General features: G+C 51.1%; 2 protein-coding genes across 2 annotated transcripts in view; one reads left to right on the top strand and one right to left on the bottom strand.

The window, feature by feature from the left end:
- VTCN1 (V-set domain containing T cell activation inhibitor 1) overlaps positions 1-1,935 on the top strand; it is a 51,178-nt gene extending 49,243 nt beyond the window's left edge. The window contains exon 6 of the mRNA XM_083170051.1: positions 1,821-1,935. Coding sequence (XP_083026177.1) covers positions 1,821-1,935 — 115 coding nt within the window. The remainder of the gene's footprint in view (positions 1-1,820) is intronic.
- A 14,460-nt stretch (positions 1,936-16,395) lies between these two features.
- Positions 16,396-22,226, bottom strand: part of LOC146058650 (uncharacterized) — an 81,388-nt gene continuing 75,557 nt past the window's right edge. The window contains exon 6 of the mRNA XM_083170922.1: positions 16,396-16,604. Coding sequence (XP_083027048.1) covers positions 16,416-16,604 — 189 coding nt within the window. The 3' untranslated portion in view covers positions 16,396-16,415. The remainder of the gene's footprint in view (positions 16,605-22,226) is intronic.

Here is a 22,226-nt window from a genome sequence, read left to right as displayed (position 1 = left end):
GCAAGATGAAAGTGGACGTCCTTGAGGCAGAAAGATGGTTTATTCGCCAATAGATCTGAAAAGATCTCTTCTCCTATCATAGGAGGTACAGCATACAGATAATGTTACAGCATTCAGATACAGGCAGATGTACACTTTCCAGGGCTCACAGGCCCTCCTTTTAAGCTACTCCAATACACAGTACTACAGGGGGTGAGCCCACCCTGTGGTCTTAAGCCAATCAACTTAAGTGCATGAGACGTGCATGCACTGGGCACATGCACGGTCAGCATTGTCCCTATGGGCAGAGGGGAGTGGTTACTCCTCTGAGCCACAGCCCACCTGGGGGACCAGGTACCACCCAGTCTGGCTAGGGGGAAGGTTTGCCTCTAAAACCTACTCCCAGAAGCCTGCCAGGGTTCCAGCTGAACACCTCTAGCCAAGACGTGAGCTCCAGAGATGGGCAGCCATAATCCCCTGCCCGGGTCACCTGCCCACCGACAGAGAGCCCCATGGAGTGCCAAGGAACCACTCAGCTTGTGGGAAAGCTGCTGTTCCCTGCAGCTCACACCTTAGAGGCTATCTAGGAAAGCATTCCGTTTTTGGGGTTTCAGTTTGGAGGGGAACCCAGCAGCCCACACAGGACTCTGGATTCACTTGGGACACACAAGTACAGTAAGTGCTTTTTATATTACAATACATTTCAAATACATTGTTTTAAGTTTGTGCACAGCACAGGTTTCAGTCCCCGGCAGCAATGCAGCATGGGACACGTAGTCCCAGCTCAGTGCCTGCACATATAATTTACAAGAATTTTTGTTTTTACATTGTGCCCAGTGCTCAGCACTGTAAACCTGTACTGGAAGCTGGCTACCCCTGCTGTCAGCGTGCAGTCTCTTCCCCCCATTTATGCCGCCTGCCGCAGCCTCTGACCTGTGTTTCGGCGCACCCACACCCTGCTGGTGGCCCCCCCTTTTCCCCTGGAGCCCAGGGCAGTGTGGCGCAGTCACCGCGCGCTGCCCCTGGCATGCCAGGGGTTAACCTCAGTGCCTCGCTGCAGCCTCCGGAGCTGATCCGGGGCTGCAGCGATCCCATGCCGCCCTGATTCTCCCCTGGCACCCAGGGCAGCACCACACAGTCACCGCTCCCTGCCCCCAGCACGCCGGGGGAACCAGCCTCCCAGTGCCGGCCAACGGAAACCAGAGGGTGTCCACGGCCACCGGTGGGGGACTGGGGCCGCGGCACCCAATACCAATAAACAGTGAGTCCTGGCTTTGTTTGTCCGGAGGCCGAGGCTGAAGGGGTTAACCATTTTAGTCCCGTGGCCGCCATTGTCCGTGTGCCGGGGACTTCGACCGCACCGACATTCCCTACTGTTATGCAATAACCTCCATTCCCTACTGTTATCTGATTACCACTGTTCCCTACTGTTATCTGATTAGCGTTGTTCCCTACTGTTATATAATAACCTCCATTCCCTACTGTTACCTGATAACCTCCATTCCCTACTGTTATCTGATTACCGTAATCCCCTACTGTTATATAATAACCTTCATTCCCTACTGCCATTGTCCGTGTGTTGGGGACTTCGACCACACCGACATTCCCTACTGTTATGTAATAACCTCCATTCCCTATTGTTACCTGATTACCGCCATTCCCTACTGTTATCTGATTACCGTCATTCCCTACTGTTACCTGATAACCTCCATTCCCTACTGTTATCTGATTACCGTAATCCCCTACTGTTATATAATAACCTTCATTCCCTACTGTTACCTGCCAATAAACAAGGTGTTGTGGAGATGTGTGTGACTGTGTTCTCAGTGCTGTGTGTGTAGATGGACAGATGACCCAAGGAAGGAGAATAACAATGGGAAAGGTCTGAGCACCAAGGAAAACCATCTGGAGCGACTGACCAGGAGCAGGACCGAGGACCAGAAACAGCTGATCTGAAGCTACCTGCACAGGAAACAGGAACTGGACACTAGAAGCTGGACGCTATCACTGGCAGAGTATTGCAGGAGAGCCTTCCCTATTAAGGGCTCAAGTGATTAATTACACCTGGTGGAGATCCAGGCAGCTCCCAAGCTTGTGCTTAACGAGCTAATTACCTTGCAGACTAGTTAATGAATTAAGCCCACAGAATAATGAGCTGATATGGCACAGACCTACCACTGGAGGCCTTCAGTGAGTCAAATGCCAAACACAAACTGAACCGAAAGCAAAACTGAACTGATCCTGGTTCCTAACAGTACCCCGCCCCTTGAGGAGGGGTCAACAGACCCCAATATCCAGACTACCAACAAGTATATGTGCCTGGACATTGGTAGAAGGACAATAAAGCAACACCGGACAAACAGATACAAGCTGTGACAACAGCTTCTGACAGTGCCCCCACTTGACTGTGACCACAGGGCACAAAACACAAGAATAAAGGGTACTCTTTACCTAGCACGGCGCCCACGATCTTGATCATCATGAGGTAAAAAAACGCGTCGGTCGCGTCGTATGCGGGCTAAAGATGCCCGGACGCGACGCGACCGACGCGATGTCCACGATTTCCCCATTGAAAACCATGTTAAACATGGACATCGCGTCGGTTGCGTCGCGGCCGGCCATAAATGTGCACAAGATGGCCGCGACGCCCACGATTTGCCATAGGAATCAATGTTAAAAGGCCCGATGGACACGATTTTCATGTTAAATGGCTGAATGGACCCGATTTTACCATAGGAAACAATGTTAAATGGGCCTTAGAGCCCAAATAGTTACCCTGAACTCTGAAATGGCCCCCCCAATTGTTTACGCCACCCCACGATCAACGTCAACCCGAAGCGTGGCGAGCGCAGCGAGCTTGCGAGGGGCGGCGGTACGCGTCCTCCGACCTTTTCATACCCCCACTATCCACGTCGGCGTGGAGTTGAGAATAGAATAGTGTGGCGAGCGCAGCGAGCCACCGAGCCCGAAGCGTGGCGAGCGCAGCGAGCCCCGCGAGGGGACGCGGATACCTTCACAGGTAAACGCGTCCCTTCGCGGGCTTCACAGGTGTCCGCGTCGCCATGGACACCTGTGAAGCCCGCGAGGGGACGCGTATAGCTGTGAAGGTATCCGCGGGGCTCGCTGCGCTCGCCACGCTTCGGGCTCGGTGGCTCGCTGCGCTCGCCACACTATTCTATTCTCAACTCCACGCCGATGTGGATAGTGGGGGTATGAAAAGGTCGGAGGACGCGTACCGCCGCCCCTCGCGGGCTCGCTGCGCTCGCCACGCTTCGGGTTGACGTTGATCGTGGGGTGGCGTAAACAATTGGGGGGGGCCATTTCAGAGTTCAGGGTAACTATTTGGGCTCTAAGGCCCATTTAACATTGTTTCCTATGGCCACATCGGGTCCATTGAGGCATTTAACAGTAAAATCGCGTCGGTCGGGCCATTTAACATTGATTGCTATGGGAAATCGGGAGCATCGCGTCGCGGGCATCGCGGGTACATTTATGGCCGGCCGCGACGCGACCGACGCGATTTCCATATTTAACATGGGTTTCAATGGGAAATCGCGGGCATCGCGTCAGTCGCGTCGCGGCCAGACATAAATGTACCCGCGATGCCCGCGATGGGCGCCGTGATAGGTAAAGAGTACCGAATAAAGGTGATAATCCGGGTAAAAGGGAACGATCGATGCTTATTTTTCATTCTCCTAGATTTTGATGGTATAAGCAGTTTAAGGCCCCACACATTATCAGATCTGATGGTACCTTCTACAAAACCAAAGCTCTAGGTTACCAAATCAGAATCCGAGTTGAAGCCCCGATCTGAGGAGATCATGAGTCTTTTTAACAGATGGAATCTCAGAAAGGGAAGAATGATTTAATTGGCCATAGGTGGAAATCTTATTGGATTTCTCAGACTCAGAACTAAGAGTACCAGATGTATTCAAATTTTTTTTGGCAAAACCAATAGCTAAACTCCTGGATTCCGGACCAAGCGATGAGGCAGAAAAAGAATGAACAAACAGAGACTGGGAGTCTTCAGAAGCCAGGTCCTTAAGCCCCTGGCTTATACTGGGCACCATGTCTCCAGGAGCTGGAGAAACAAACCCCCTCTTTCTGGGACCAAATTTATTAATAACTGCATCACAGGAAGAAGATAGATCTCGAAGACAAGGGTCACCGGAATTGATCCGCTCGTAAGCCCATTTAAGAGGTCTACCCTTGAAGGCAGAAATGAGGAGGTAAACAATATTAGCCCAAGTGACCCCTGAAGATCGTCCCTACTCAAAAAGGGCAGAATAATGATTAACCAGGGAAATAAAGTGGGCTAGATCTCCTTCAAATATTATGGACGTGGAGACATCCACCTCTGGGACCTCTGGACTGGAACTCTTAGCGAGAACAATATCATCGGAGACTGCAACTCCTGAAGCCTCCCTAGATGCAGACAAGACAGAAACCCTTGCTGAGACTGTGGCTTTTGGGACCTCAGCCCAAAAAGTGTGGCCACTCCTTCTGAGGACACAGCTTCTAAGATACCTCTTGAGGCAAGAAGGACTGAGTCCCCCTGTGGGACCGGACAGGCAGAGTCCCCCCGTGGAACCCGACAGGCAGAGTCCCCCCGTGGGACCCGACAGGCAGAGTCCCCCCGTGGGACCCGACAGGCAGAGTCCCCCCGTGGGACCCGACAGGCAGAGTCCCCCCGTGGGACCCGACAGGCAGAGTCCCCCCGTGGGACCCGACAGGCAGAGTCCCCCCGTGGGACCCGACAGGCAGAGTCCCCCCGTGGGACCCTTCTGGGGCGAAACAGACTTGACCCACTTCTGGGGCGAAACAGACATTACCCCCTTCTGGGGTGAAACAGACATTACCCCCTTCTGGGGTGAAACAGACCTCTGGGCCCCCACTCGGGGCTGCGGCCCTTGGGCCCCCACTCGGGGCTGCGGCCTTTGGGCCCCCACTCGGGGCTACAGCCTTTGGGCCCCCGCTCGGGGCTACAGCCTTTGGGCCCCCACTCGGGGCTACAGCCTTTGGGCCCCCACTCGGGGCTACAGCCTTTGGGCCCCCACTCGGGGCTACAGCCTTTGGGCCCCCACTCGGGGCTACAGCCTTTTGGCCCCCACTCGGGGCTACAGCCTTTAGGCCCCCACTCGGGGCTACAGCCTTTGGGCCCCCACTCGGGGCTACGGCCTCTGACTCATTTGGCGGGCCAATACAACCACCCAACGGGCCCCCGGCATCGGACTCACTTGGTGGACCCCCGGCACCTGAGTTGCACGGCGGACCCACGGCATGGGACTTGCCCAGCAGGCCCCCGGGACCTGAGTCGCTCGAAGGGCCCCCGGCACCTGAGTCGCACGGCAGGCACCCGGCACCTGAGTCGCTCGGCGTGCCCCCGGCACCTAAGTCACTCAGCGGGTCCCCGGCACCTGAGTCGCCCACAGGGACCGGGAGATTGGGTACCAATCCGGAACACCCAACATCAGAGGCAACTTCTGGACCATCAACATCGGAGGCCACTCCGGGAACCTCAACATCAGGAATGATGTTACCAAAAATACCACCTGAAACTGTCACCTGGGATTTTCCCTTTGGGGTAACGCCCCTTGAGGCCCCCTCGGCAGCAATGGCCTCCAAGACCCCCTCTGGGGTTAAGCCACTCGAGACCCCTTCTGAGGTAACAGCCTGAGAATCCCCTACTGGGGAATTAGCATCAAATGTCTTCCTGCCAGAAATCTTAGTGGATGAGTGAAACATCCTCTTCTGGTTCCATAAACCACAATGGGGCACCCTAATCTTAGAGTGCTATGTATGGGTGGTTTAAGGTCAAGCTCTACCGCTACCATAGAGACAGGTACAGATCTTACAACCTGGCTCAACTTGGATGGAGTACAAAACTTCACTACCACCAGACTGGTGCAATTCACAATTCACCTGGAGATAGAGGCCTGAACCCCCACAATAAAGACACAGATTTAAGTTTTTACGCCGTCTGCGCTCCTCCTGTGAGAGCCTTGGACGTAGAGAACTTCTATGCCTCTTCTGAACCTCCTGGTCTGAAGACTTGCTGGTTGACACTTGTTTAACCAGGGTCTCATTCTCATTAGAAGCAGATAGGACCCCAACAACCTCAGAGAGGTCCAGGAAAATATTGGAGGTTTTGTAATTGCAGGAGTGACTGCTGCAAAACCTCAATCCGCTCAGGCTTCAAGGCCGAACCAGCCGTATTTAAGGCAACCAAGGAGGCTTGCAAGGCTTGCATAATTAAGCACAGCAATGAAACAAACTAACAGACAGACCAGAACACCTGGGCAAGCTGAACAAACAAAATCCTGAACCGGACAAATACTGGAAAAAAAAATCTTAATATGGATAAAGCTATAGGTCCAGTAAACAAGTAAAACACCAAAAACACCATGAAACAAAATTGTATATATGCATGTACAGTATTCCTATGACTACTGTGAACACATGCATATATCGGTATGGCCAGTGATAATGTTATGCCAGGAGACTGGGTGCAGGATGTTATGCCAGAGAACAAGGTGCTGGAGATCAGGCGTGAGCCCGTAGCCGGGACCGTTGGTTAGGATGGCCACAGCAAACCCTACTCTGACTCTGTGGAGTACCTCGGGCAGATGTCAAACCCCTGGAAGAGCTAGTGTTCACCTGTGGCCGCCGCGTTTGAAGGAGCGAGTTAGGCACGCTCCAACCCCGATGCAGCCAGGACTTATGAGATGACAAAGAGCTTGCGATCGTCAGAGGTATGCTCAAGAGGACCCTCTAACTACAGGGCCTAAACTGAAAATAACCCCTATCTACCGGCACCTGGCCAAGGACGGGAGTGCGACCCAGTCACAACCACAAGTGGTAGAATACGGGGAGTCTCCACTCAATAATAACAGGAGACACAATAGCGAATCCCCAAAACAAAACACAAACGGGATAGGGGATTTCCCTGCCTAACCAGGATACCTAAACGCTGGAGCAAAATAACAGGGAGTAATGCACTGGTTAACCACCAGTTAGAGAAACGGGCCGGGCCCACTGCAGAGCTGAGACCAGAGCCACAAACTGAAGAAGCAGGCTGGGCAGCCAAATAAACGAAAGGAACAGGCAAACTGCCGGGGAACAATAAGGAAATAACCTGGCTCCACCGGAGCACTTACATGACCCAAGGAAGGAGAATAACAATGGGAAAGGTCTGAGCATCAGGGAGCTCAACCAAAAAACCGTCTAAAGCAACTGACCAGGAGCAGGACCGAGGACCAGAAACAGCTGATCTGCAGCTACCTGCACATGAAACAGGAACTGGACACTAGAAGCAGGAAGCTATCACTGGCAGAGTATTGCAGGAGAGCCTTCCCTATAATACCCCTTTCCCATTACAGCTAAAACACGGTAAATTGACGATTTTAAATGGCTTTAAAACGTTTTTAGCTATGATGTGAAAGGTGCAGAGAGAATTTACCATTTTTAAAATACCTGTAATCCAAAACGGGTTAAAAGGGCTCAAGTGATTAATTACACCAGGTGGAGATCCAGGCAGCTCCCAAGCTTGTACTTAATGAGCTAATTACCTCGCAGACTAGTGAATGAATTAAGCCCACAGAACATTGAGCTGATATGGCAGAGACCTACCACTGGAGGCCTTCAGTGAGTCAAATGCCAAACACAAACTGAACCGAAAACAAAACTGAACTGATCCTGGTTCCTAACACAACGTGTGTGTCCTCCATGTGTGTCCTCCATGTGTGTCCCCATGTGTGTGTTTCCCCCATGTGTGTGTGTCCTCCATGTGTTCCCTACCGGTCCTTGTGTTGTTATTATTACTGACTAGTAGGCCCACTCAAAGCAAAAGCTTTCCCTGATGGTTCTAATCCAATACGCGCACAGGAAGAACACAGGCCAATTGGTCACACTACCAAGGTTATCCACGGGCAACATTTGGTTTGGGGGGAAGGTCGACATTGGCCCCTTGTTTACAGAGACCTGGATGTTGAAAATAAGTGTACACCCTATCATGTTATCAGGAGGTGCCCATATAACAGCTCAGGGAGGGTGGAAGCCTGCGGGGATCCGTTTCACAGGGGAGAGATGGTGGGCTCTGTGAGTCTGTCAGTATGTCTCCCAGTACTGCCAGTGTGTGTCTGTCCTGTCAGCATGTCTCCCAGCACTGTCATTGTGTCTGTCTGTCCTGTCAGTATGCCTCCCAGCAGTCAGTGTGTCTGTATATCCTGTCAGTATATCTCCCAGCACTGTCAGTGTGTCTGTCTGTCCTGTCAGCATGCCTCCCAGCACTGTCAGTGTGTCTGTATATCCTGTCAGTATGTCTCCCAGTACTGCCAGTGTGTGTCTGTCCTGTCAGTATGCCTCCCAGCACAGTCAGTGTGTCTGTATATCTCCCAGAACTGTCAGTGCGTCTGTCCTGTCAGCATGCCTCCCAGCACTGTCAGTGTGTCTGTCTGTCCTGTCAGTATATCTCCCGGCACTGTCAGTGTGTCTGTCTGTCCTGTCAGTATATCTCCCGGCACTGTCAGTGTGTCTGTCTGTCCTGTCAGTATACCTCCCAGCACAGTCAGTGTGTATGTATATCTCCCAGCACTGTCAGTGTGTGTCTGTCCTGTCAGCATGTCTCCCAGCACTGTCAGTGTGTCTGTCTATCCTGTCAGCATGTCTCCCAGCACTGTCATTGTGTCTGTCTGTCCTGTCAGCATGTCTCCCAGCACTGTCAGTGTGTCTGTCTGTCCTGTCAGTATTTCTCCTAGCACTGTCAGTGTATCTGTCTGTCCTGTCAGCATGTCTCCCAGCACTGTCAGTGTGTCTGTCTGTCCTGTCAGTATATCTCCCAGCACTGTCAGTGCATCTGTAAATCCTGTCAGTATATCTCCCGGCACTGTCAGTGTGTCTGTCTATCCTGTCAGCTTGTCTCCCAGCACTGTCAGTGCATCTGCCTGTCCTGTCAGCATGTCTCCCAGCACTGTCAGTGTGTCTGTCTGTCCCGTCGGCATGCCTCCCAGCACTGTCAATGTGTCTGTATATCCTGTCAGTATATCTACCAGCACTGTCAGTGTGTCTGTCTGTCCTGTCAGCATGTCTCCCAGCACTGTCAGTGCGTCTGTCTGTCCCGTCAGCATGCCTCCCAGCACTGTCAGTGTGTGTCTGTCCCGTCAGCATGTCTCCCAGCACTGTCAGTGTGTGTGTGTCTGTCCTGTCAGCATGTCTCCCAGCACTGTCAGTGTGTGTCTGTCCTGTCAGCATGTCTCCCAGCACTGTCAGTGTGTCTGTCTATCCTGTCAGCATGTCTCCCAGCACTGTCAGTGCGTCTGTCTGTCCCGTCAGCATGCCTCCCAGCACTGTCAGTGTGTGTCTGTCCCGTCAGCATGTCTCCCAGCACTGTCAGTGTGTGTGTGTCTGTCCTGTCAGCATGTCTCCCAGCACTGTCAGTGTGTGTCTGTCCTGTCAGCATGTCTCCCAGCACTGTCAGTGTGTCTGTCTATCCTGTCAGCATGTCTCCCAGCACTGTCAGTGTGTCTGTCTATCCTGTCAGCATGTCTCTGAGCACTGTCAATGTGTCTGTATACCCTGTCAGCATATCTCCCAGCACTGTCAGTGTGTCTGTCTATCCTATAAGCATGTCTCCGAGCACTGTCAGTGTGTCTGTCTGTCCTGTCAGCATGTCTCCCAGCACTGTCAGTGTGTCTGTCTATCCTATAAGCATGTCTCCCAGCACTGTCAGTGTGTCTGTCTGTCCTGTCAGCATGTCTCCCAGCACTGTCAGTGTGTCTGTCTGTCCTGTAAGCATGTCTCCCAGCACTGTCAGTGTGTGTCTGTCCTGTCAGCATGTCTCCCAGCACTGTCAGTGTGTCTGTCTGTCCTGTCAGCATGTCTCCCAGCACTGTCAGTGTGTCTGTTTATCCTATAAGCATGTCTCCCAGCACTGTCAGTGTCTGTCTGTCCCGTCAGCATGTCTCCCAGCACTGTTAGTGTGTCTGTCTATCCTATAAGCATGTCTCCCCGCACTGTCAGTGTATCTGTCTATCCTATAAGCATGTCTCCCCGCACTGTCAGTGTGTCTGTCTATCCTATAAGCATGTCTCCCAGCACTGTCAGTGTGTCTGTCTGTCCTGTCAGCATGTCTCCCAGCACTGTCAGTGTGTCTGTCTGTCCTGTCACTATTTCTCCCAGCACTGTCAGTGTATCTGTCTGTCCTGTCAGCATGTCTCCCAGCACTGTCAGTGTGTCTGTCTGTCCTGTCAGTATTTCTCCCAGCACTGTCAGTGTATCTGTCTGTCCTGTCAGCATGTCTACCAGCACTGTCAGTGTGTGTCTGTCCTGTCAGCATGTCTCCCAGAACTGTCAGTGTGTCTGTCTATCCTGTCAGCATGTCTCCCAGCACTGTCAGTGTATCTGTCTGTCCTGTCAGCATGTCTACCAGCACTGTCAGTGTGTGTCTGTCCTGTCAGCATGTCTCCCAGAACTGTCATTGTGTCTGTCTGTCCTGTCAGCATGTCTCCCAGCACTGTCAGTGTGTCTGTCTGTCCTGTCAGTATTTCTCCCAGCACTGTCAGTGTATCTGTCTGTCCTGTCAGCATGTCTCCCAGCACTGTCAGTGTGTCTGTCTGTCCTGTCAGTATTTCTCCCAGCACTGTCAGTGTATCTGTCTGTCCTGTCAGCATGTCTCCCAGCACTGTCAGTGTGTCTGTCTATCCTGTCAGCATGTCTCCCAGCACTGTCAGTGTGTCTGTCTATCCTGTAAGCAGGTCTCCCAGCACTGTCAGTGTGTCTGTCTATCCTGTAAGCATGTCTCTCAGCACTGTCAGTGTGTCTGTCTATCCTGTCAGCATGTCCTTCAGCACTGTCAGTGTTTCTGTCTGTCCTGTCAGCATGTCTCCCAGCACTGTCAGTGTGTCTGTCTGTCCCGTCAGCATGTCTCCCAGCACTGTCAGTGTGTCTGTCTATCCTATAAGCAGGTCTCCCAGCACTGTCAGTGTGTTTGTCTATCCTGTAAGCATGTCTCCCAGCACTGTCAGTGTATCTGTCTATCCTATAAGCATGTCTTCCAGCACTGTCAGTGTGTGTGTCTGTCTGTCCTGTAAGCATGTCTCCCAGCACTGTCAGTGTATCTGTCTATCCTGTCAGCATGTCTCCCAGCACTGTCAGTGTATCTGTCTATCCTGTCAGCATGTCTCCCAGCACGGTCAGTGTATCTGTTTGTCCTGTCAGCATGTCTCCCAGCACTGTCAGTGTATCTGTCTATCCTGTCAGTATATCTCCCAGCACTGTCAGTGTATCTGTCTATCCTATAAGCATGTCTCCCAGCACTGTCAGTGTGTGTGTCTGTCTGTCATGTCAGCATTTCTCCCAGCACTGTCAGTGTATCTGTCTATCCTGTCAGCATGTCCCAGCACTGTCAGTGCATCTGTCTGTCATGTCAGCATGTCTCCCAGCACTGTCAGTGCATCTGTCTATCCTATAAGCATGTCTCCCAGCACTGTCAGTGTGTCTGTCTACCCTGTCAGCATATCTCTCAGCACTGTCAGTGTGTGTATGTCCTGTCAGTATATCTCCCATCACTGTCAGTGTGTCTGTCTGTCCTGTCAGCATGTCTCCCAGCACTGTCAGTGTGTCTGTCTGTCCTGTCAGCATGTCTCCCAGCACTGTCAGTGCGTCTGTCTATCCTGTCAGCATGTCTCCCAGCACTGTCAGTGTGTCTGTCTATCCTGTCAGCATGTCTCTGAGCACTGTCAATGTGTCTGTATACCCTGTCAGCATATCTCCCAGCACTGTCAGTGTGTGTCTGTCCTGTCAGCATGTCTCCCAGCACTGTCAGTGTGTCTGTCTGTCCTGTCAGTATTTCTCCCAGCACTGTCAGTGTATCTGTCTGTCCTGTCAGCATGTCTCCCAGCACTGTCAGTGTGTCTGTCTATCCTGTCAGCATGTCTCCCAGCACTGTCAGTGTGTCTGTCTATCCTGTAAGCAGGTCTCCCAGCACTGTCAGTGTGTCTGTCTATCCTGTAAGCATGTCTCTCAGCACTGTCAGTGTGTCTGTCTATCCTGTCAGCATGTCTCCCAGCACTGTCAGTGTGTCTGTCTGTCCTGTCAGCATGTCTCCCAGCACTGTCAGTGTGTCTGTCTGTCCCGTCAGCATGTCTCCCAGCACTGTCAGTGTGTCTGTCTATCCTATAAGCAGGTCTCCCAGCACTGTCAGTGTGTCTGTCTGTCCTGTCAGCATGTCTCCCAGCACTGTCAGTGTATCTGTCTATCCTATAAGCATGTCTCCCAGCACTGTCAGTGTGTGTGTCTGTCTGTCCTGTAAGCATGTCTCCCAGCACTGTCAGTGTATCTGTCTATCCTGTCAGCATGTCTCCCAGCACTGTCAGTGTATCTGTCTATCCTGTCAGCATGTCTCCCAGCACTGTCAGTGTATCTGTCTATCCTGTCAGTATATCTCCCAGCACTGTCAGTGTATCTGTCTATCCTATAAGCATGTCTCCCAGCACTGTCAGTGTGTGTGTCTGTCTGTCCTGTCAGCATTTCTCCCAGCACTGTCAGTGTATCTGTCTATCCTGTCAGCATGTCCCAGCACTGTCAGTGCATCTGTCTGTCATGTCAGCATGTCTCCCAGCACTGTCAGTGCATCTGTCTATCCTATAAGCATGTCTCCCAGCACTGTCAGTGTGTCTGTCTACCCTGTCAGCATATCTCTCAGCACTGTCAGTGTGTGTATGTCCTGTCAGTATATCTCCCATCACTGTCAGTGTGTCTGTCTGTCCTGTCAGCATGTCTCCCAGCACTGTCAGTGCGTCTGTCTATCCTGTCAGCATGTCTCCCAGCACTGTCAGTGTGTCTGTCTATCCTGTCAGCATTTCTCCCAGCACTGTCAGTGTGTCTGTCTGTCCTGTCAGCATGTCTCCCAGCACTGTCAGTGTGTCTGTCTGTCCTGTCAGCATGTCTCTCAGCACTGTCAGTGTGTCTGTCTGTCCTGTCAGCATATCTCCCAGCACTGTCAGTGTGTCTGTCTGTCCTGTCAGCATGTCTCCCAGCACTGTCAGTGTGTCTGTCTATCCTGTCAGCATGTCTCCCAGCACTGTCAGTGTGTCTGTCTATCCTGTAAGCATGTCTCCCAGCACTGTCAGTGTGTCTGTCTATCCTGTAAGCATTTCTCCCAGCACTGTCAGTGTGTCTGTCTATCCTGTCAGCATGTCTCCCAGCACTGTCAGTGTGTCTGTCTATCCTATAAGCATGTCTCCCAGCACTGTCAGTGTGTCTGTCTATCCTGTCAGCATGTCTCCCAGCACTGTCAGTGCGTCTGTCTATCCTGTCAGCATGTCCCAGCACTGTCAGTGTGTCTGTCTATCCTGTAAGCATGTCTCCCAGCACTGTCAGTGTGTCTGTCTGTCCTGTCAGCATGTCTCCCAGCACTGTCAGTGCGTCTGTCTGTCCTGTCAGCATATCTCCCAGCACTGTCAGTGTGTCTGTCTATCCTGTCAGCATGTCTCCCAGCACTGTCAGTGCGTCTGTCTATCCTGTCAGCATTTCTCCCAGCACTGTCAGTGTGTCTGTCTGTCCTGTCAGCATGTCTCCCAGCACTGTCAGTGTGTCTGTCTATCCTGTCAGCATTTCTCCCAGCACTGTCAGTGTGTCTGTCTGTCCTGTCAGCATGTCTCCCAGCACTGTCAGTGTGTCTGTCTGTCCTGTCAGCATGTCTCCCAGCACTGTCAGTGTGTCTGTCTGTCCTGTCAGCATATCTCCCAGCACTGTCAGTGTGTCTGTCTGTCCTGTCAGCATGTCTCCCAGCACTGTCAGTGTGTCTGTCTATCCTGTCAGCATGTCTCCCAGCACTGTCAGTGTGTCTGTCTATCCTGTAAGCATGTCTCCCAGCACTGTCAGTGTGTCTGTCTATCCTGTAAGCATTTCTCCCAGCACTGTCAGTGTGTCTGTCTATCCTGTCAGCATGTCTCCCAGCACTGTCAGTGTGTCTGTCTATCCTATAAGCATGTCTCCCAGCACTGTCAGTGTGTCTGTCTATCCTGTCAGCATGTCTCCCAGCACTGTCAGTGTGTCTGTCTATCCTGTCAGCATGTCTCCCAGCACTGTCAGTGTGTCTGTCTATCCTATAAGCATGTCTCCCAGCACTGTCAGTGTGTCTGTCTGTCCTGTCAGCATGTCTCCCAGCACTGTCAGTGCGTCTGTCTGTCCTGTCAGCATATCTCCCAGCACTGTCAGTGTGTCTGTCTATCCTGTCAGCATGTCTCCCAGCACTGTCAGTGCGTCTTTCTATCCTGTAAGCATGTCTCCCAGCACTGTCAGTGTGTCTGTCCTGTCAGTATATCTCCCAGCACTGTCAGTGTGTCTGTCTATCCTGTAAGCATGTCTCCCAGCACTGTCAGTGTGTCTGTCTATCCTGTCAGCATGTCTCCCAGCACTGTCAGTGTGTCTGTCTATCCTGTCAGCATATCTCCCAGCACTGTCAGTGTGTCTGTCTATCCTGTCAGCATGTCTCCCAGCACTGTCAGTGTGTCTGTCTATCCTGTAAGCATGTCTCCCAGCACTGTCAGTGTGTCTGTCTATCCTGTCAGCATGTCTCCCAGCACTGTCAGTGTGTCTGTCTATCCTATAAGCATGTCTCCCAGCACTGTCAGTGTGTCTGTCTGTCCTGTCAGCATGTCTCCCAGCACTGTCAGTGCGTCTGTCTGTCCTGTCAGCATATCTCCCAGCACTGTCAGTGTGTCTGTCTATCCTGTCAGCATGTCTCCCAGCACTGTCAGTGTGTCTGTCTATCCTGTAAGCATGTCTCCCAGCACTGTCAGTGTGTCTGTCCTGTCAGTATATCTCCCAGCACTGTCAGTGTGTCTGTCTATCCTGTAAGCATGTCTCCCAGCACTGTCAGTGTGTCTGTCTATCCTGTCAGCATGTCTCCCAGCACTGTCAGTGTGTCTGTCTATCCTGTCAGCATATCTCCCAGCACTGTCAGTGTGTCTGTCTATCCTGTCAGCATGTCTCCCAGCACTGTCAGTGTGTCTGTCTATCCTGTAAGCATGTCTCCCAGCACTGTCAGTGTTTCTGGTAAACGAAACCAAGTGGTTTAGCCAATTTTGTAAAGGTTTTTCCCACTAATGAAAGTCAAGTATATTAGTCAATAAAATATAAATTCCTACTAAAATAACCTGAGGAAATGAGCCTCTACTCGTGTGCAACATACAGATACATAGTGTTGGTACAGTAAATAATATTTGTTATATTTAAGCAGCACACAGACTAATAATCCTGGGGTAGATTCCACTGGAGGTGAATAACCGCTATTCCTCTGCAGCAGACAGGCCATAAGTAAATCAATGAATACTTAATATTACATAATGAGATAATTAGCCGATATTACTCTGCTGTTAGCACATAAGTGATTGCAGAATAAATGTAAATATTTATATCTAATAGGTATAATGACCTGTGTGCAGAAATACCTTATATAGAGGAATAACTGGTGTATACCATTGTGTATTATATGTATGGGTTTTTGTTAAGGTAAATACTGTTAGCTCATTTATCTTACACAGGAGTTCCTGTCGTTACCCTTTGTGTAGATAGGTACTGAGATAAGGGGGATAAGCATACCTCCCAACTTTGTAGCTGCAGAAATAGGGACACTCGCGCAGCATCCAAAAAGAGGGTGCAGCTTATGTAAATGAGGGGCGCGGCTTATGCAAATGAGTCGCGTCCCCGTTTTCGGCCGGGAATAGACGCTGTGCGCATGCGCACAGCGTCTATTCTGTTAAATTGGGGGGGCTTCCAACTGCCCCCCCCCCGCAGCGGGACACCTCCGGCCGCGGGTGGGACAGCGGGACAGGACCCGGTAATCAGGACTGTCCCGCTGAAATCGTGAATGTTGGGAGGTATGGATAAGGCCTTATTCTAGTTCACTCTTTCTGACAAAATCTTTTTACAGTAGATAGACAAAACCATGTGCACTGCAAAGGGGGGGGGGGGGGGGGGGGGGGGGCAGATGTAACCAGTGCAGATGTAACCAGTGCAGAGAGAATTAGATTTGGGTGAGTTATTTTGTTTCTGTGCAGGGTAAATACTGTCTGGTTTATTTTTACACTGCAAAATAGATCTCACTTTGAAGTAAAACCCCACCCAAATCTAATTCTCTCTGCACAAGTAACATCTGCCCCACCTGCAGTGCACATGGTTTTGTCCATCTAAGAAGGATTTTGTGAGAAAGAGTGAACTAGAATAAGGCCCTCAGTGAGAAGCTTTTACTGATTCCGGGACTGCTGCTTCAATGTATGGATCTCGGGGCTGTATGGTTACAAGTGACCCGTGGTCCCAGTGTATGGGGTAGAAAGGGAAGGTATTCCTGCTGTCCCACAGTGCGGAGCGGTTGCTTTGTTGTTGTTGAACATATACTCGGTAAGTGATCAGAAAATCGGTTTATTTGGTTACGGTTATTGTTCTGTGTACATTTGTAAATTAGCATAACACATATTGACCTCCGTAGTAGCCGCAGCTGGGAGCGCAGACAGTATGGTCCTCACAGGAGAATATTCTACCTCCTGTGCCTCCTCCTGTAGTGTCCGTACATTGCCTGGATGAGGGAATAGGGTGGAATAGTGCAGATCCGTGTCTCTGTCCTCCTGAATGACCACAATGTGACAAGGAGAAAATGAATGTTACATGTATTAGATACTGTATATAGGCCCTTATTTAGATCTGATCACAGTACAAATTTGTTCTCAGAATGGGCAGAACCATGTGCAATGCAGGTGGGGCAGATGTAACAGGTGCATACCTCCCACCCGTCCCGATAATCGCGGGAACGTCCCGGTTTTCGGGGATGTTCCCGAGTCCCTCCCGCCATCGGCAGTGTCCAACGGTGGGGGGGGGGGGGACAGTTGGGAGTCCACCGTTAGTTGCTGGTGAGCGGACAATAGACACTGTGCGCATGCGCACAGCGTCTATCCCCCCGCATCCACGCATCCTGAGGGGCTGGGGGCTTGGCTAGAGGCTCACACAGCCTCAGGGCCATGCTCCCACAACGTGAAACGGGGGCGTGGCCTCGCAACGCAATGTGATTGTAGGCCACGCCCCATCCCGCGGCAAGCCACGCCCCCTATACCCCGATATGCTGGGTATAGGTTGGGTATACACAGGGCTATGCTGGGTATACACAGGGCTATGCTGAGAATAGGTTGGGTATACACAGGGCTATGCTGGGTATAGGTTGGGTATACACAGGGCTATGCTGGGTATAGGTTGGGTATACACATGGCTATGCTGGGAATAGGTTGGGTATACACAGGGCTATGCTGGGTATACGTTGGGTATACACAGGGCTATGCTGGGTATAGGTTGGGTATACACAGGGCTATGCTGGGTATAGGTTGGGTATACACAGGGCTATGCTGGGTATAGGTTGGGTATACACATGGCTATGCTGGGAATAGGTTGGGTATACACAGGGCTATGCTGGGTATAGGTTGGGTATACACAGGGCTATGCTGGGTATAGGTTGGGTATACACAGGGCTATGCTGGGCATAGGTTGGGTATACACAGGGCTATGCTGGGCATAGGTTGGGTATACACAGGGCTATGCTGGGTATAGGTTGGGTATACATAGGGCTATGCTGGGTATAGGTTGTGTATACACAGGGCTATGCTGGGTATAGGTTGGGTATACACAGGGCTATGCTGGGTATAGGTTGGGTATACACAGGGCTATGCTGGATATACACAGGGCTATGATGGGTGTAGGTTGGGTATACACAGGGCTATGCTGGGTATAGGTTGTGTATACACAGGGTTATGCTGGGTATGGGTTGGGTATACACAGGGCTATGCTGGGTATAGGTTGGGTATACACAGGGCTATGCTGGGTATAGGTTGGGTATACACAGGGCTATGCTGGGTATACACAGGGCTATGCTGGGTGTAGGTTGGGTATACACAGGGCTATGCTGGGTATGGGTTGGGTATCCACAGGGCTATGCTGGGTATAGGTTGGGTATACACAGGGCTATGCTGGGTATAGGTTGGGTATACACAGGGCTATGCTGGGTATAGGTTGGGTATACACAGGGCTACAGTATGCTGGGTATAGGTTGGGTATACACATGGCTATACTGGGAATAGGTTGGGTATACAAAGGGCTATGCTGGGTATACACAGGGTTATGCTGGGCATAGGTTGGGTATACACAGGGCTATGCTGGGTATAGGTTGGGTATACACAGGGCTATGCTGGGTATAGGTTGGGTATACATAGGGCTATGCTGGGTATACACAGGCCTATGCTGGGTATAGGTTGGGTATACAGGGCTATGCTGGGTATAGGTTGGGTATACACAGGGCTATGCTGGGTATAGGTTGGGTATACACAGGGCTATGCTGGGTATAGGTTGGGTATACATAGGGCTATGCTGGGTATAGGTTGGGAATACACAGGGCTATGCTGGATATACACAGGGCTATGCTGGGTGTAGGTTGGGTATACACATGGCTATGCTGGGAATAGGTTGGGTATACACAGGGCTATGCTGGGTATAGGTTGGGTATCCACAGGGCTATGCTGGGTATAGGTTGGGTATACACAGGGCTATGCTGGGTATAAGTTGGGTATACACAGGGCTATCCTGGGTATACACAGGGTTATGCTGGGCATACACAGGGCTATACTGGGTATACACAGGGCTATGCTGGGTATAGGTTGGGTATACACAGGGCTATGCTGGGTATAGGTTGGGTATACATAGGACTATGGTGGGTATAGGTTTTGTATACACAGGGCTATGCTGGGTATAGGTTGGGTATACACAGGGCTATGCTGGGTATAGGTTGGGTATACACATGGCTATGCTGGGAATAGGTTGGGTATACACAGGGCTATGCTGGGTATAGGTTGGGTATACACAGGGCTATGCTGGGTATAGGTTGGGTATACACAGGGCTATGCTGGGTATAGGTTGGGTATACACAGGGCTATGCTGGGTATAGGTTGGGTATACACAGGGCTATGCTGGGTATACGTTGGGTATACACAGGGCTATGCTGGGTATAGGTTGGGTATACGCAGGGCTATGCTGGGTATAGGTTGGATATACACAGGGCTATGCTGGGTATAGGTTGGGTATACACATGGCTATGCTGGGAATAGGTTGGGTATACACAGGGCTATGCTGGGTATACACAGGGTTATGCTGGGCATAGGTTGGGTATACACAGGGCTATGCTGGGTATAGGTTGGGTATACATAGGGCTATGCTTGGTATACACAGGGCTATGCTGGGTATAGGTTGTGTATACACAGGGCTATGCTGGGTATAGGTTGGGTATACACAGGGCTATGCTGGGTATAGGTTGGGCATACACAGGGCTATGCTGGGTATAGGTTGGGTATACACAGGGCTATGCTGGGTATAGGTTGGGTATACACAGGGCTATGCTGGGAATAGGTTGGGTATACACAGGGCTATGCTGGGTATACGTTGGGTATACACAGGGCTATGCTGGGTATAGGTTGGGTATACACAGGGCTATGCTGGGTATAGGTTGGATATACACAGGGCTATGCTGGGTATAGGTTGGGTATACACATGGCTATGCTGGGAATAGGTTGGGTATACACAGGGCTATGCTGGGTATAGGTTGGGTATACACAGGGCTATGCTGGGTATAGGTTGGGTATACACAGGGCTATGCTGGGTATAGGTTGGGTATACACAGGGCTATGCTGGGTATAGGTTGGGTATACACAGGGCTACAGTATGCTGGGTATAGGTTGGGTATACACATGGCTATACTGGGAATAGGTGGGGTATACACAGGGCTATGCTGGGTATACAAAGGGTTATGCTGGGCATAGGTTGGGTATACACAGGGCTATGCTGGGCATAGGTTGGGTATACACAGGGCTATGCTGGGTATAGGTTGGGTATACATAGGGCTATGCTGGGTATAGGTTGTGTATACACAGGGCTATGCTGGGTATAGGTTGGGTATACACAGGGCTATGCTGGGTATAGGTTGGGTATACACAGGGCTATGCTGGATATACACAGGGCTATGATGGGTGTAGGTTGGGTATACACAGGGCTATGCTGGGTATAGGTTGTGTATACACAGGGTTATGCTGGGTATGGGTTGGGTATACACAGGGCTATGCTGGGTATAGGTTGGGTATACACAGGGCTATGCTGGGTATAGGTTGGGTATACACAGGGCTATGCTGGGTATACACAGGGCTATGCTGGGTGTAGGTTGGGTATACACAGGGCTATGCTGGGTATGGGTTGGGTATCCACAGGGCTATGCTGGGTATAGGTTGGGTATACACAGGGCTATGCTGGGTATAGGTTGGGTATACACAGGGCTATGCTGGGTATAGGTTGGGTATACACAGGGCTACAGTATGCTGGGTATAGGTTGGGTATACACATGGCTATACTGGGAATAGGTTGGGTATACAAAGGGCTATGCTGGGTATACACAGGGTTATGCTGGGCATAGGTTGGGTATACACAGGGCTATGCTGGGTATAGGTTGGGTATACACAGGGCTATGCTGGGTATAGGTTGGGTATACATAGGGCTATGCTGGGTATACACAGGGCTATGCTGGGTATAGGTTGGGTATACAGGGCTATGCTGGGTATAGGTTGGGTATACACAGGGCTATGCTGGGTATAGGTTGGGTATACACAGGGCTATGCTGGGTATAGGTTGGGTATACATAGGGCTATGCTGGGTATAGGTTGGGTATACACAGGGCTATGCTGGATATACACAGGGCTATGCTGGGTGTAGGTTGGGTATACACATGGCTATGCTGGGAATAGGTTGGGTATACACAGGGCTATGCTGGGTATAGGTTGGGTATCCACAGGGCTATGCTGGGTATAGGTTGGGTATACACAGGGCTATGCTGGGTATAGGTTGGGTATACACAGGGCTATGCTGGGTATACACAGGGTTATGCTGGGCATACACAGGGCTATACTGGGTATACACAGGGCTATGCTGGGTATAGGTTGGGTATACACAGGGCTATGCTGGGTATAGGTTGGGTATACATAGGACTATGGTGGGTATAGGTTGTGTATACACAGGGCTATGCTGGGTATAGGTTGGGTATACACAGGGCTATGCTGGGTATAGGTTGGGTATACACATGGCTATGCTGGTAATAGGTTGGGTATACACAGGGCTATGCTGGGTATAGGTTGGGTATACACAGGGCTATGCTGGGTATAGGTTGGGTATACACAGGGCTATGCTGGGTATAGGTTGGGTATACACAGGGCTATGCTGGGTATAGGTTGGGTATACACAGGGCTACAGTATGCTGGGTATAGGTTGGGTATACACATGGCTATACTGGGAATAGGTTGGGTATACACAGGGCTATGCTGGGTATACACAGGGTTATGCTGGGCATAGGTTGGGTATACACAGGGCTATGCTGGGTATAGGTTGGGTATACATAGGGCTATGCTTGGTATACACAGGGCTATGCTGGGTATAGGTTGTGTATACACAGGGCTATGCTGGGTATAGGTTGGGTATACACAGGGCTATGCTGGGTATAGGTTGGGTATACACAGGGCTATGCTGGGTATAGGTTGGGTATACACAGGGCTATGCTGGGTATAGGTTGGGTATACACAGGGCTATGCTGGATATACACAGGGCTATGCTGGGCGTAGGTTGGGTATACACATGGCTATGCTGGGAATAGGTTGGGTATACACAGGGCTATGCTGGGTATAGGTTGGGTATCCACAGGGCTATGCTGGGTATAGGTTGGGTATACACAGGGCTATGCTGGGTATAGGTTGGGTATCCACAGGGCTATGCTGGGTATAGGTTGGGTATACACAGGGCTATGCTGGGTATACACAGGGTTATGCTGGGCATAGGTTGGGTATACACAGGGCTATGCTGGGTATACACAGGGCTATGCTGGGTATAGGTTGGGTATACACAGGGCTATGCTGGGTATAGGTTGGGTATACATAGGGCTATGCTGGGTATACACAGGGCTATGCTGGGTATAGGTCGGGTATACACAGGGCTATGCTTGGTATAGGTCGGGTATACACAGGGCTATGCTGGGTATAGGTTGGGTATACACAGGGCTATGCTGGGTATAGGTTAGGTATACACAGGGCTATGCTGGGTATAGGTTGGGTATACACAGGGCTATGCTGGGCATAGGTTGGGTATACACAGGGCTATGCTGGGTATAGGTTGGGTATACACAG

The sequence above is a fragment of the Crinia signifera genome, chromosome 2, assembly GCF_055691185.1.
Source record: "Crinia signifera chromosome 2, ASM5569118v1, whole genome shotgun sequence".
In the NCBI taxonomy this organism is placed as follows: domain Eukaryota; kingdom Metazoa; phylum Chordata; class Amphibia; order Anura; family Myobatrachidae; genus Crinia; species Crinia signifera.
The sequence above is the reverse complement of the archived record's forward strand: the minus strand, read 5'-3'. Positions and strand labels throughout refer to the sequence as shown.